General features: G+C 44.1%; 1 protein-coding gene across 1 annotated transcript in view; it reads right to left on the bottom strand.

The window, feature by feature from the left end:
* The window catches only part of RNASEH2B (ribonuclease H2 subunit B), a 52,252-nt gene that overhangs the window by 18,107 nt on the left and 20,356 nt on the right, over positions 1-13,789 (bottom strand). The window contains exons 4-5 of the mRNA XM_065412118.1: positions 12,425-12,501; positions 2,388-2,505 (exon numbers count right to left, since the gene is read on the bottom strand). Coding sequence (XP_065268190.1) covers positions 2,388-2,505; positions 12,425-12,501 — 195 coding nt within the window. The remainder of the gene's footprint in view (positions 1-2,387; positions 2,506-12,424; positions 12,502-13,789) is intronic.

Here is a 13,789-nt window from a genome sequence, read left to right as displayed (position 1 = left end):
AATAGGTAGTAACAGTGTTATCAGTATGTTCTCTTTTGGTCCTGCTTTCTCACTGCAATAAAGGTGACTATTTTCAATGGAAGCATGTCCTACTTTATGTTCAAATGAAGCTTTTTAGGAAGAAATGGCTGAACACATGCAACACAACCCTTACCTATAAGGACACAACATCATCTCATATTGTGAGAATATATCTGGTTCCCTAAAAGTTCAACATGCCTCTCCAGGTTACTGTTAAGTTACATGAAACAATAAGTGATACAAGTTTTAGTATTTTTCTTCTGTTTGTGGTGCTTATTGTTCCATTGTTACTTTTCAATTCTTTGGTAGTTATCCTTGTAACACTGCCTAAATCTTCCCTCCCAAAGCTGTCAATGACAACTGCAGCCTGCCATTGCTACAGGAATTGGTTCAAACAAGCCTTCTTGTTCGCATACCTTAGCGCCTTGTAGGTGCTCTACACAGCATAGAAATAGAAAAACTGGTTGATTTTTTTTTAATGGAAAAAGAAGGCCAATGTGGAAGATTCTGTTTTCTCTAACTTCTGTATCCTTCTTGAATGATTACCTCTCCATTCAGTCAGGAGGTCAGCACAGAAGGGGGCCCCTATCTGAAAGACAGGACCCTTCGGGATTTTTACAAGTCTTAAATTTTCAGACGATATTGCTATGAATTATGAAGGCTCTTTTCCATGTCTGCCAAGCTTGTGCTATGAAAAAAGCCATGCATTTAAATGTATCTAACAAACAGTTAGGGCCATATGTTGTCCTCAACTGACACACGAACTCCCAATAATATCAATGGGAATTCTGTGTAAAGATCAAGGACAGTATGTGTATAACCTTGACAGATGGAGTTGATTCAGGTTTTCTTTAATACAGTTTATCACCTCATTCTACCAACACCCCTTTCAGAACAAAGCTAGCAATAGCAGACAACTGCTGACTTTTTTAAAATAAATTTTTCTTTTTACTTAATTTTAACACCACATCATAAGCTTGTGCAAAACTATAGGCACTTGTGTTGTCTCTTCTCCTTTCCTGAAATGCCTCTCACAGCCCATCCCAGCTTGGGCCTGCTTACTCTCCATATACTGCGCTTGTAATTCACAGGGGACACTGGTGCCACTGCTCCTTAGTGGACCATCCAACTGGCAAAAGAGTCACTCCAAGACCCATGTGATGCTTACCAACAGAAAAAGAGATATTGCTCACAGGATAAGGGAACCACTCGGATTCCTTTTACAACTTTAATGATATATCATTTTTGATGCCACCAAATGGTGGAACGGTATGTTACTAATTTAGAGCTGCAGTATATAATTTCAGCCAAGTGCAACACCTTTTAAAATACTGAAATAAAGATCACTTATAAAAGGAAGCCCCATCATTCCTTAAACAACCACTGAAGTGCAGTTCTACTCTGAGCCAATGACATTGAGGGGGTTACATGTTTATTGTCTCAATGTTTTTCAGATCAAACATTTATAAATGAAAAGCTGGTTGTTTTACTTGCCAACCCTGCAAACTCAACCTGGAATGTAAACACAAGCTAGGTTCTTTCTATCACACATATCACCCAAAGTAACAGAGCGTCTACATGCTCAATTAGGCCTTCAGCAATACCTGTGCAACTGCAATATACAAGTGTAACTGAGTAAACAATTCTGTTGCTGATGCAAAAGAAGGAATAAAATCCAGCTCATTCACATGTAATTTGGCAAAAACAGCCCAACTAACCAGAATAAAAGCAATAAAAAATTTTTTATTGCTAAGATCAACAGATATAACTCACAAAATGATGAGCATGGTGGTGCTATTATTACGTAGTCACTTTTCAGCGTAAACTTGCACTTTTAAAAATCTTCAAGTATTCCAGTAGAGTACAGTTTTGATTAATCTTTAGTAAGACCCCTCCTCTACTGAGAAAGCACTCTTGCTGATCCCTGATTTCACTGTAGTTGTGGTGGTTATAGTTGCAGTCATAGAAATGCACAGCCACATACATACACAGTTAAAAAATAAAATTAAAAAATAGAGCCGAACCTGAGATACAAGTTATAAACAAAAGAGAAAGGTTTAATTTGCCAAACATGGCAATTACTTTATGGAGGGAAAACTTTTTGCAAATTTAGGAGAATGATCAACCACATGAATGGATTCCAATAATAAAATGCAGCAGGACATGTGGCAGATTACATTGGCACATCAAAGATGCTTGGTGAAACAAGACGTAAAAGCCAGTGCCTAGTGCTGTTGGCTTAGCATCAGAGTGGCTTCTAGTCCCACTGTGCAGAGGTCAACTGAAACAAATAAATACACCCTTCAGAACCAAACATTAGCTGAAGAATTAGTCGGTTAGCTAAATTAACATCCCAAATCTTGTACCTTTTTCTTCTATCACATGATGTAGTGAGTCCATAACTCTTGCACACTGTAGCAACATCGTACAGCTAGAAAATTCTGAATCAACCACAACTTGATCCAGTGGTTGGAACTTTCCTTTCTGAAAAAAAAAAATCAAAGGGATTATAGAAACATTACTGTCAACAATAGCAAAAATATAATAAACCATTAAATGTTTTATGGCTAATGCCTTAAACCAAGGATTACAAAGGCTGGATTGCTAGTAGTACCACGACATATTCTGTTTACAGAGCAACAAACTATAAAGAAATATTTCAAAACCGTAAATACTTACAAAGTACTGAACTTTTCAATTAGTGTGCTTAAAAAGGTCCAGTTGTAAAACATCATGGAGACAAACAAATGCAAAGTACAGAGGGTTTACTTTGGAAGATGACAGCATGTTACAGTAGTTAATGTGTACCAACAGCTTTTCTAGACACAACCTGCTGGATTAAATTCAGCATCATAACTTTCATTCAAATTTTGCTTTTTCACTTTCCATAAAGAGGAATCTCAGAGGAGCAGTGCATCTTAAGGAACATAGTGCTAACCTTTCATCTCTGGAAAGTGAGTTCCAGTTTGGCCTAAAGTCTTACATAAAGTGGTTTTGGCACAGCTTAAATAGCACTGTACACAACAGAACCATCAAACAAATCTCGCCTTTGCCAGACATTACAATGCATAATTATTCAGCACAGTTTGGCACAATTGGCAGCTTTCCCTTTGGAAATCTCCCTGAGCACATCAGTACAAAGGCTCAGTTAGCTCTCCATCCTTAGAGTGAATGGTCTCTAAGGGCCAAAGCTGAAGTCATTATGCTGGTCAGGGTGACAAAAAAACACTTGCGTAAACCGCATTCATTATTAGAGAATAATCTCATTGAAGCAATCAGAGAATTCATAAAATAACCAACTGAAATGTACAAGGTGCAAAACAAAACAAAGGATTTCTATTTGTTTCTAGTGCAGAAAAAAGTAGAGATAATCAAAATAAGAAAACGATTACAAGAATAAAACAATACATTTATATTAAAATTAATCTGTGGATAAGGTTTTCAAAAGGCTACTAAATCTGAATGAAGTGTGGTACATGGAAAGCCATTGAAGGTATTCTTCTATAACTGTTTATAAGAATGTGGACTACTATAAAGACTGTGATGGACTACAATACTATAAAGCATACATATTTATGGTTACCCTATCATAAAACGATGAAACATTTCCAACACAATATAGGTTAAATTACTGGTTAGAAATATCAAGCAGGTGTTGACTGCTAAAAGAACATGCATAACAGATTTTGTATCCTCAATCCACAACTTAAAAGCATAAAGAAAATAATTCCCTCCCATCCATATACTTTTTCTTCATTGAAACAGTAACAGGGAATCTTAGAGGGAGAAACAAGAAATAGGTACTAAAGGAAAGAGAAGCCTTTCAGATAAGTAACCTGAATTTACTGCCTCCATTTGGCATGATTGAAGAGTGGCATTTAAATTCTTCCAGTTAGATAAGCTAGTGTCCTTTGGCTCATGGACAAGAGATTACATTAACTAATTAAATGCATTTTTCTATTCTTCCTGATGTATTGTACTTTTAAATTGCACATGAGAATTTGCAGAGCCATGTGATCAATTCATTTATTATCTGCCTTGGATTACTTAAGCATACCTTTGCCCATAATCTGCCATTCCAGGATTTATCTACATTCTAACCCCTGTAACTACTTCAAACAGCCACCTTTTTCCTTTAAGATCAACCTGCCATAGAAATGTTTCCTCCTCCTCCCCACAAACATGTGGGTTCTCCACAAAAGTTGCATCTACCTCTGGCTCAGGACAGGCACTATTCAGTCCTACACAAACAGCAGCTTATTAGTTCAAACTCCAGTATCTCCCAGCTCTACAGGCCTAGACTCAGGTGCTTTATGATGACAGGAAAGAGGAGATTCTCTGTTTCCAGATGGGAACCAGCATTCACTTCTGGCCCTGCAGGGCTGCAACATAAATTACTTTAAAATGGTAGTATTTTAAAGTTATTTTAGGTCATGTCTGGAGGTTTTTCACATATATTAATTTTAATTTTTCTCCCTCTTTGAGCCCTTGCAGTGTGGTGTGACACTGACAGACTGATCAATTGGTGTATGACCCATAACTCCTCAACAGAAGGTATTGAAATGATAAACAGGATCACTCCCTGTAGACAGTTATCAAAGCCATATTAAGTAGACTAGAAACTCTGATATGTTTGCTTATACTGTTTGAAAACCAAGAATAGATTATAATTGTATTTGTGTGTGTTTACTTATATCTTGTTAGAAGTTTAACAATGTGATCTAATTCACTTGTACATGCTAAAATTCTGTTCCTGTCTTTAATGATTCATTACTGTATTCTATTGATTCGGAGATCAAAAAGGGATTAGATGGGACTTTTAGTGTAATAATATTATTGGTTCATTTTTCTTTGAAACTTGTAAATTCCACATAAGTAAACTACCTGTGAACTATTTGAATGGTTAATTGCCTTATGCTAATGAATACAACTAGTTACCAGGAAACAGAGATCAGCTTCAAAAACAATATACATTAGCTATTCTCATCCAAGAAAGACCCTGCTGTGACCATGGCTTGTTCAGCTATAAGAGAAGACTTGGGCCTGATCCCTATCTTATCTCAGTTCTGCTTAAACTTTGACAAGGAAAGTCTAAGCCCACAGGACTGAGGTCTCCAGGTTACTCTGGATCCATCCTGAAATTCTAATGGAAGAATTTGAACAAGCTCTGCACATGGACTGCCTATAGGACTATAACCTATTGAACTGATTCTAGAACAGTGTTTCTCAAACTGGGGTCGCCGCTTGTGTAGGGAAAGCCCCTGGCGGGCCGGGGCGGTTTGTTTACCTGCCCCGTCCGCAGGTCCGGCCGATCGCGGCTCCCACTGGCCGCGGTTCGCTGATCCAGGCCAATGGGAGCTGCTGGAAGCAGCGCGGGCCGAGGGACTTACTGGCCGACGCTTCCAGCAGCCCCCATTGGCCTGCAGCGGTGAACTGCGGCCAGTGGGAGCCGCGATTGGCTGGACCTGCGGACGGGGCAGGTAAATAAACCGGCCCGGCTCGCCAGGGGCTCTCTCTACACAAGTGGCGACCCCAGTTTGAGAAACACTGTTCTAGAAGAACTTTTGCAGATCAGCAGCCTCACCATCTCTGCTATGAAACAGACATAAGAACTTTACTCATATCTGTATGTATATTGATCTTTTAACCATAACAATTCTCTTTTCTCTTTTTATTAATAAATCTTAGATTTAGTTAATAAGAATTGGCTGTAAGTGTGGGTGAGATATGAAATATTCATTGACCTGGTGGGCAATGCATCTGCTCTCTTGGGATTGGTAGCACTTTATATATGGTGAATAAGGTTTTTAGTAACCGTCACTATATTAGACTTGGCTGTCTGGGTGGAAGCCAAAGGCTGGATTGCTTAAAGGGGACCGTATTTTGGTTTCTTGGTAACCAGTAAGGTATTACAGAAGTTGTTTGGTTACTGGTTTGGTGAAATCTAGTTATAGAATAAAAAGACAGTTACCTTTTCTGTAACTGGTGTTCTTCAAGATGTGTTGCTCATGTCCATTCCACAATAGGTGTGCGTGCTTGCCACGTGCACCGGTGCTGTAAGTTTTTCCCCTAGCAGTACCCGTAGGGGAGCGCCACTAGCGGCCCCTGGAGTGGCACCGCATGGTGCGGTATAAGGGGCGCTGCGTGCTCCCACCACCCTCACTTACTTCTTGCCAGACAACTCCGACAGTGAGGAAGAAGGGCGGGATATGGAATGGACATGAGCAACAAATCTCAAAGAACACCAGTTATGGAAAAGGTAACTGTCTTTTCTTCTTCGAGTGATTGCTCATGTGCATTCCAAAATAGATGATTCCAAGCTATATCTGTTGGAGGTGGGTAGGAGTTCACAGACACTCGGGACGGAGCACTGTTCTGCCGAACCTGGCGTCCTCCCTAGTCTGGGAGACGATCGCATAATGCGAAGTGAATGTGTGGACCAAAGACCATGTGGCAGCGCTACAAATGTCCTGGATAGGGACGTGAGCCAGAAAGGTGGCCAATGAGGCTTGCGCCCGTGTCGAGTGCGCCCTCACAATCGGTGGTGGGGGAACTCCCGCCAGGTCGTAACAAGTACGGATACACAAAGCGATCCAGTTGGAGAGCCGCTGAGTGGAGATCGGCCGACCTTTCATGCATTTGGCCGTGGCGATGAACAGTTGCAAAGACTTCCTGAATGGTTTTGTTCGTTCCAGGTAAAAGACTAGAGCCCCATCTCACATCTAGCATGTGGAGGCAGCGCTCCTCACTAGACGTGTGGGGCTTGGAACAGAGCACCGGAAGGAAAATGTCCTGGCTCATATGATAGGCGGAGACCACCTTAGGGAGGAACGAAGGGTGTGGTCGGAGCTGCACCTTATCTTTATGAAATACATGTACGGGGGTTCAGCGGTCAGGGCCAAGAGCTCCGAGACCCTCCTAGCGGACGTGATTGCCACAAGAAAGGCTACTTTCCATGAGAGATGGGACCAGAAGCATGTAGCAAGAGGCTCAAATGGAGGCCCTGTCAGCCTGGCCAAAACCAAGCTCAGGTCCCACTGAGGGACTGGGGGTCTAACGTAAGGAAAGAGGCGATCCAAGCCCTTAAGGAATCGACGGGTCATGGCGTGAGAAAATACTGTGTGGCCCTGCACTGGCGGGTGGAAGGCCGACATCGCTGTCAGGTGCACTTTGACAGATGAGGGCGCTAGGCCTTGGGCTCTCAGATGAAGGAGGTAATCCAGTATAAGCTGGAGCAGAGCAGCCACTGGTGAGATGCCGCGATCCGCGGCCCACCGGGAGAACCTAGACCATTTTGCCAGGTAGGCCTGACGCATGGAGGGCCTCTTGCTTTCCAGGAGGACTCGCTGGACGCCCTCTGAGCAGGTCCTCTCCCTGTGGCCTAGCCACTGAGCAACCATGCCGTGAGGTGGAGGGCTGCCAGGTTGGGGTGGAGGAGGCGACCTTGGTCCCGAGAGAGAAGGTCTGGGCGGGTTGGCAGCGGCCATGGGGGGCCATGGACAGGCTCGTAAGAGTCCCATACCAGTGCTGCCTGGGCCATGCTAGGGCGATCATGAGGACGCGAGCCCTGTCTGTCTTGACTTTTTCTAGGACCTTGCTGATCAGCGGAATTGGATGAAAAGCATATAGAAGCTGACCCGACCAGGACAGAAGGAAGGCGTCGGAAATCGCGCCCTTGCCCAGGCCCCTCTTGGAGCAGAACCGAGGGCACCAGCGGTTCTGCCTGGTTGCGAAGAGATCCACCTGAGGCGTGCCCCACGTTTGTTGGGAGGAGAAGTCCTGGCTCAGGCGATCCGCACGAGAGTTCCAGATACCCAGTAAGTGGTGGGCTTCCAGGCTGATATTGTGGGCTATATAGAAGTCCCATTCCTGGAAGAGGGCCCCACCTTGCCTGTTGATGTAGAACATCGAGGCCGTGTTGTCCGTGAGAACTCTGACTACCCTGCCCGTAAGGCACGAGCAGAAGGCCACGCAGGCCAGACCGAATGCCCTGAGTTCTTTGACGTTTATGTGCAGGGCTAGGTCCTGTGTGGACCACAGGCCTTGGGTCTGGAGGTTTTCCACGTGGGCTTCCCACCCCAAGTCTGACGCATCAGACACCAATCCTATAGTTGGGGGGCAGCTCCTGAACAGGACCCCTCGGAGCATGTTCTCTGGGGTGGCCCATCAACGGAGGGAGGCTAGAACGGGTTCGGGCTCGGTGAGGACCTTGTCCAGCCTGTCTCTGGACTGGGAGAACGTCGAGGTCAGCCAGAACTGAAGGGGCTGCATCCTGAGTCTGACGTGATGTACCATGTATGTACACACTGACATGTGACCAAGGAGTTGGAGGCACGCCCTGGCAGCTGTCACAGGAAATCTCATGATCACTCAGATGAGCTCCCTCAAGGTTTCGAACCTGTCCGGCAGGAGGGAAGCTCCGGCCGATGCCGCGTCGAGAATCACGCCAATGAACATCTGCTATTGTGTGGCCAGGGAGGTTGAAGTGTTCTCCTACAGGTTTTTGTATATTGCCATATCCCTGGGGGGAGGGATAGCTCAGTGGTTTGAGCATTGGCCTCCTAAACCCAGGGTTGTGAGTTCAATCCTTGAGGGGGCCACTTAGGGACCTGGGGCAAAATCAGTACTTGGTCCTGCTAGTGAAGGCAGGGGGCTGGACTCGATGACCTTTCAAGGTCCCTTCCAGTTCTAGGATAATAGGATATATATATACGTATATTCACTACGCAAGAGGATAAATGGACACAAGTCAGATATCAGGAATGGCAATATACAAAAACCTGTAGGAGAACACTTCAACCTCCCTGGCCACACAATAGCAGATGTAAAGGTAGCCATCTTATAGCAAAAAAACTTCAGGACCAGACTCCAAAGAGAAACTGCTGAGCTCCAGTTCATTTGCAAATTTGACACCATCAGATCAGGATTAAACAAAGACTGTGAATGGCTATCCAACTACAGAAGCAGTTTCTCCGCCCTTGGTGTTCACACCTCAACTGCTAGCAGAGCACCTCACCCTCCCTGATTGAACTAACCTCGTTATCTCCACACTGATTTATACCTGCCTCTGGAAATTTCCATTACTTGCGTCTGATGAAGTGGGCATTCATCCACGAAAGCTTATGCTCCAATACTTCTGTTAGTCTTAAAGGGGCCACAGGACCCTCTGTTGCTTTTTACAGATTCAGACTAACACGGCTACCCCCTATTACTTGCACTTGCTGTGGCACTGTTGGAACAGGCTGCCCCGCCGGACTTGCCCGGTCCACCAGCTGTCGGCTCCGAGGGGAGGCCGGGCTGGCATACGAATGGCGGCTATCCCGGGATGGGGACGAGTAACGGTGCCGTGAACTGTGCCAGGCTCGAGACCTTGAGTCTGGTGTAGAGGAGCGGGAGTACCGTCTGTAATGGCTGCTCTGCGAACGGCTCCGTCGGGCAGATCCGCGACAGCCGGTTGCTAGCGATCTACGCCTGAAGCTGCGGGAGGGGTGCCGTGCTGGGGACCTCAACTGGGATGGAGAGCGTGAGCGGCATCAACATCGGTACCGGGAGGGGCTACAGCGGCTTCTCGGAGTCGGCGTCTGTCCCAGTCCCGGTGGGGCACGCTCTGATCTTGAGGCCTGCACTTCCTCGATGTGGAGCGGTGCCTGGATTCCCTGCTGCTCAGCACCCAACGAGACAATCTGGTGGGGGTTGATGGGGACCAGCGTGGGCTGCGGGGGTGGGGGGTATGTGTGTGGTCACTCTGTGGAGAACGGCGTCGGGAACCTTCCCTCGACGATGAGCGGTACCGCCCGGGTGGCGACTGTGGCGGTCCGAGTGCTGGCTTGCCTCTGGACCAGGGAGCCGCTGGGGTCGGTGCAGCTGGTACCGGGAGAGACATTATGTCTCAAGCCGCCTGCAGGGCCTCCGGCGTGGAGGGCACCCATATGTGGCCACTGGCGTCCGCGGAGGCCGGCTCAGAGTGGGCTGGGCTACTCCGCTCAACTTGAGTCAGAGGCCGCGAGGTCGAGGGGGATCGAGAGCTGCCCAACGTGGGTCTAGTCTTGCCCCCAGCCTTGCCCCGGTGCCTTGACAGAGAAGATCTCTTCTTCGTCTTCTTAGAGTGTCCTGTGGATGGGGAGCAGTGCTGGCTGGTGGAGGGCACTGCTGGGTTGCCGCGCGCATCGATGCTGCGGTGCTCGGTGCCGACTCGGACTGGCATAGCGGTGTCAGGGCCGACTCCATCAATATGGCTCGGAGCCGTATGTCCCGCTCCTTCTTGGTCCAAGGCTTAAATGATCTGCAAATCTTGCAGCGGTTGCTGAGGTGGATTTCCCCAAGACAGCGTAAACAGCTAGTGTGTTAGCTTATGCTCTAATAAATTTGTTAGTCTCTAAGGTGCAGCTAGTGTGTGGATCACTTACAGGTATAGGCCGTTTACAAGTGTTGCATGACTTAAAGCCTGGGGCGCGGGGCATGCCCCGACCCCAGCGCACTTTTTTACTCTATCTATATAACTTTTTTTTTTTTTTTTTTTAAACACACACAGGTACTAACTATCTACGAACTAAACGACAGTCCAAACAGGGAAAGCTACAGCTGAGAGTTGGAGTACAGCAGTTCCAAGGAACCTTCACTGGAGGCAAGAAAGAACTGAGAGTGAGGGAAGCGCGCAGTGCCCCTTATACCGTGCCATGGCGGCACCACTCCAGGGGTCGCTAGGGGCGCTTCCCTATGGGTACTGCTAGGGGAAAAACTTCCGGCACTGGTGCATGTGGCAAGCACACACACCTATTGTGGAATGCACATGAGCAATCACTCGAAGAAGAACCACCAGTTTTGGGGATTGTCTGCCCTATTCTTTGCAGTTTGCCCTGAATAAGCATTCTCAGTGTAGCCCCTCCAAGCACCACAGTCACAGGGACTCATAGGCCTCAATCTCTAGGAACAAAGAATGTAGGCCATCCTTATAGAATGGGGGGATCTATCCAGGGAAGCAGTGACACTGAAAAAGATTTGAGAGTCATGTTGGAAAATCAGCTGATTGTGAGCTCCCAGTACAACCCTGTGGCAAAAAGGGCTAATGCAATCCTTGGATGCATAAACAGGGGAATCTTGAGTGTAGAGAGGCTATTTTACCTATGTATTTGGCACTGGTGTGACTGCTGCCGGAATACTATATCCCGTTCTGGTGCCATCAATTCAAGCGGGATGTTGATAAACTGGAGAAGGTTCAGAAAAGAGCCACAGGAATAATTAGAGGATTATAAAACATGCCTTACAGAGATAGAGTCAAGGATGTCAATCTATTTATCTTAACGAAGTGAAGGTTAAGGGGTGACTTGATTAAGTCTATAAGTACCTACACAGGAACAAATATTTGATAATGATCTCTTCAATCTAGCAGAGAAAGGTGTAACAACTCAGTGGCTGGAAGTTGAAGCTAAACAAATTCAGACTGGAAATAAGGTTTACATTTTTAACAGTGACAGTAGTTAACCATTGGAACAATTTACGAAAGGTCATGATGGAGTCTCCATCACTGACAATTTTTAAATCAAGAATGGATATTTTCTAAAAGATATGCTCTAGACATTTTTTCAGGGATGTTCTATGGCCCATGTTATACAAGAGGTGGACTAGTCGATCACAATGGTTCCTTCTGACCTTGGAATCTATGAATTCCACAAAGTCCTAAGCAACCTGGCCCCAATCCAGCAAAGTACTTAAGCATGCGTTTAAGTGCTTTGTTCGACTGGCGCCAAAAAAATGTAACTCAAATGTTAGGGGGAAATCTTGTGCTGAGCAGTCACAAAACGGATTTTTCCAATGCTTATAATTCAGCTTGTTTTGTTAATTTTTATATTTAGTTAGGCAAACTGGCTTAGAGGTAAGTCCTCAGTAAGGACTACACATGTGGAAATTTCAACTTGTAAAGGTCAACCATTTTTAAACTCATCAATGTGCAAAGCAGCATCTTCACATTTTTCTAGAGTGGTAAAAGTATTTTTGTTTCCCTCACCTTTCATAATTAAAAATGGATGAATGAATTCATCTCAAACTTTCCAAAATATTCACCTTTGGAATGAGACCAAAAATGAAACATTTCAGATGAAATTGAAAATTTTTCAGATAATTATGATCAGAGAGAGAAATATAAGGCTTATGATCAAAATCAAAATGTAACCTTAACTATAACATCCTTTACTGACAATCCACTACATCTTTGATTACCAAACAACAGTGGCAAAAATGACAACAACCTGTCTGGGACATGTATTTATGCTCCAGTGAAATATAATTTAACATTCATTTAGCGTGGGAGTCCCACTTTAAAGAATTAAAATAACTTTTAGAGAAAATAAAGTAATAAATAGCTGTTTCCCCTAAAATTTCTAATGCCAGAATCAAGGACACTTACCTCTTTCTCTGCCTTTATGAGGTAGAAAAGCACCAGAAATAAAGGATCCACTGGTGTTGCAAACAATAGGCGTCCATCTATGGACAGAAAGATGAAAGAACATTTTATTCTCAGAAACATAACATAGGCAGCTTGATTATTTCCTTTTAATTTTACTGATGGGGCTGCAGCATTTTCATGGAGCAGTTAAGTAAATTCTGTTATTTTGTTTTATAAATGCCTTAATATAAAAGGGCTCAATTCTCAATTGTGCCTAAGCCACGTTCAAATACAGCGGGACAGGTGTCTTGATAGGAAGCTGACTGTAGCTCAATGATTCTGCTCTCCCCCTAGTCCTGGCATAAGTTAAAGCTGCAGGAGTCTAGCTTCAATGAATGCTACAGGAGAAATCCCTTCCATCAGCAGAGAATCAGGCATAATGAGGCCTCGCTCTGCTGTGGCCCCTTCCCCACTTACATCAGGCAGCAAGCTCTGCAGTAGGAAGCAGAAGATGAGTTGTAGCTGAAATCTGCATGCTTTACAAAGGCCAGAGATTCCCTCTGCATGGGGGAATTCTCTGTTGGTTTCTTATGTGACACAAAGTGAACTTAGTAGACCAGAGAATATGGTCCAGTGCGTATGTTTAATAATATATACCATTTGCAGGATGGGGCCTTCGTTTAACAGAGCCTTCAATATAGATAATTGGAAACAACAATGTAACATGAAAGCAATTCATTAGATAAGATCAACCATTTGACATTAGAAAACCAAAAATGAGTGCAGATATTTGGACTTGACAGCTAGAGAGAGGTTTTTGTTTTAATTCACTAATAGGGAATGAAATTTTAACATACTTTTCCCATTTTGTATTTCCTAAATCTTGCCAAACCAAGATCAGGTTATTGGTGAATCATTTGGCTTACAACTAATAATTCATTTTTCATATTTCAAAAAGTGTTGATTTTCCAATGGAAGACCTAACAACAGAACCAACAGGCCCAATGGTAAATTATAATTTGTGATGTCTTTAATTAATTTGCATATTTATTTCCAAATCTTCTCCATTTTAGAGTAAGATCGCTAAATAAGTATGAAACCTCATTCCCCAAGTTCTGTCTTACAGTCATCTATTCCTTGTCATTGGTACCTTTTAATCTGATGGCTGGAAGGTACCATCATAGCACTGAGAAAGCAATTTTTTTTTTAAAAGAAGCTTTTTTGTATTTTGGGGACATAGAATACTAAATGTATTTCTATTTCTCTACACACTAATTTGTTCCCATAAAAACAACATTTCCAGTAGCAATGAGTCTAGTAATGCATTACTGTCACTTGAAAAATATGAGAAAAATCCAAACAATGAGATCATCATTAAATATTGAA

The sequence above is a fragment of the Emys orbicularis genome, chromosome 1 (genome assembly GCF_028017835.1).
Source record: "Emys orbicularis isolate rEmyOrb1 chromosome 1, rEmyOrb1.hap1, whole genome shotgun sequence".
In the NCBI taxonomy this organism is placed as follows: domain Eukaryota; kingdom Metazoa; phylum Chordata; order Testudines; family Emydidae; genus Emys; species Emys orbicularis.
This window is presented reverse-complemented; position numbering and strand designations above follow the sequence as displayed.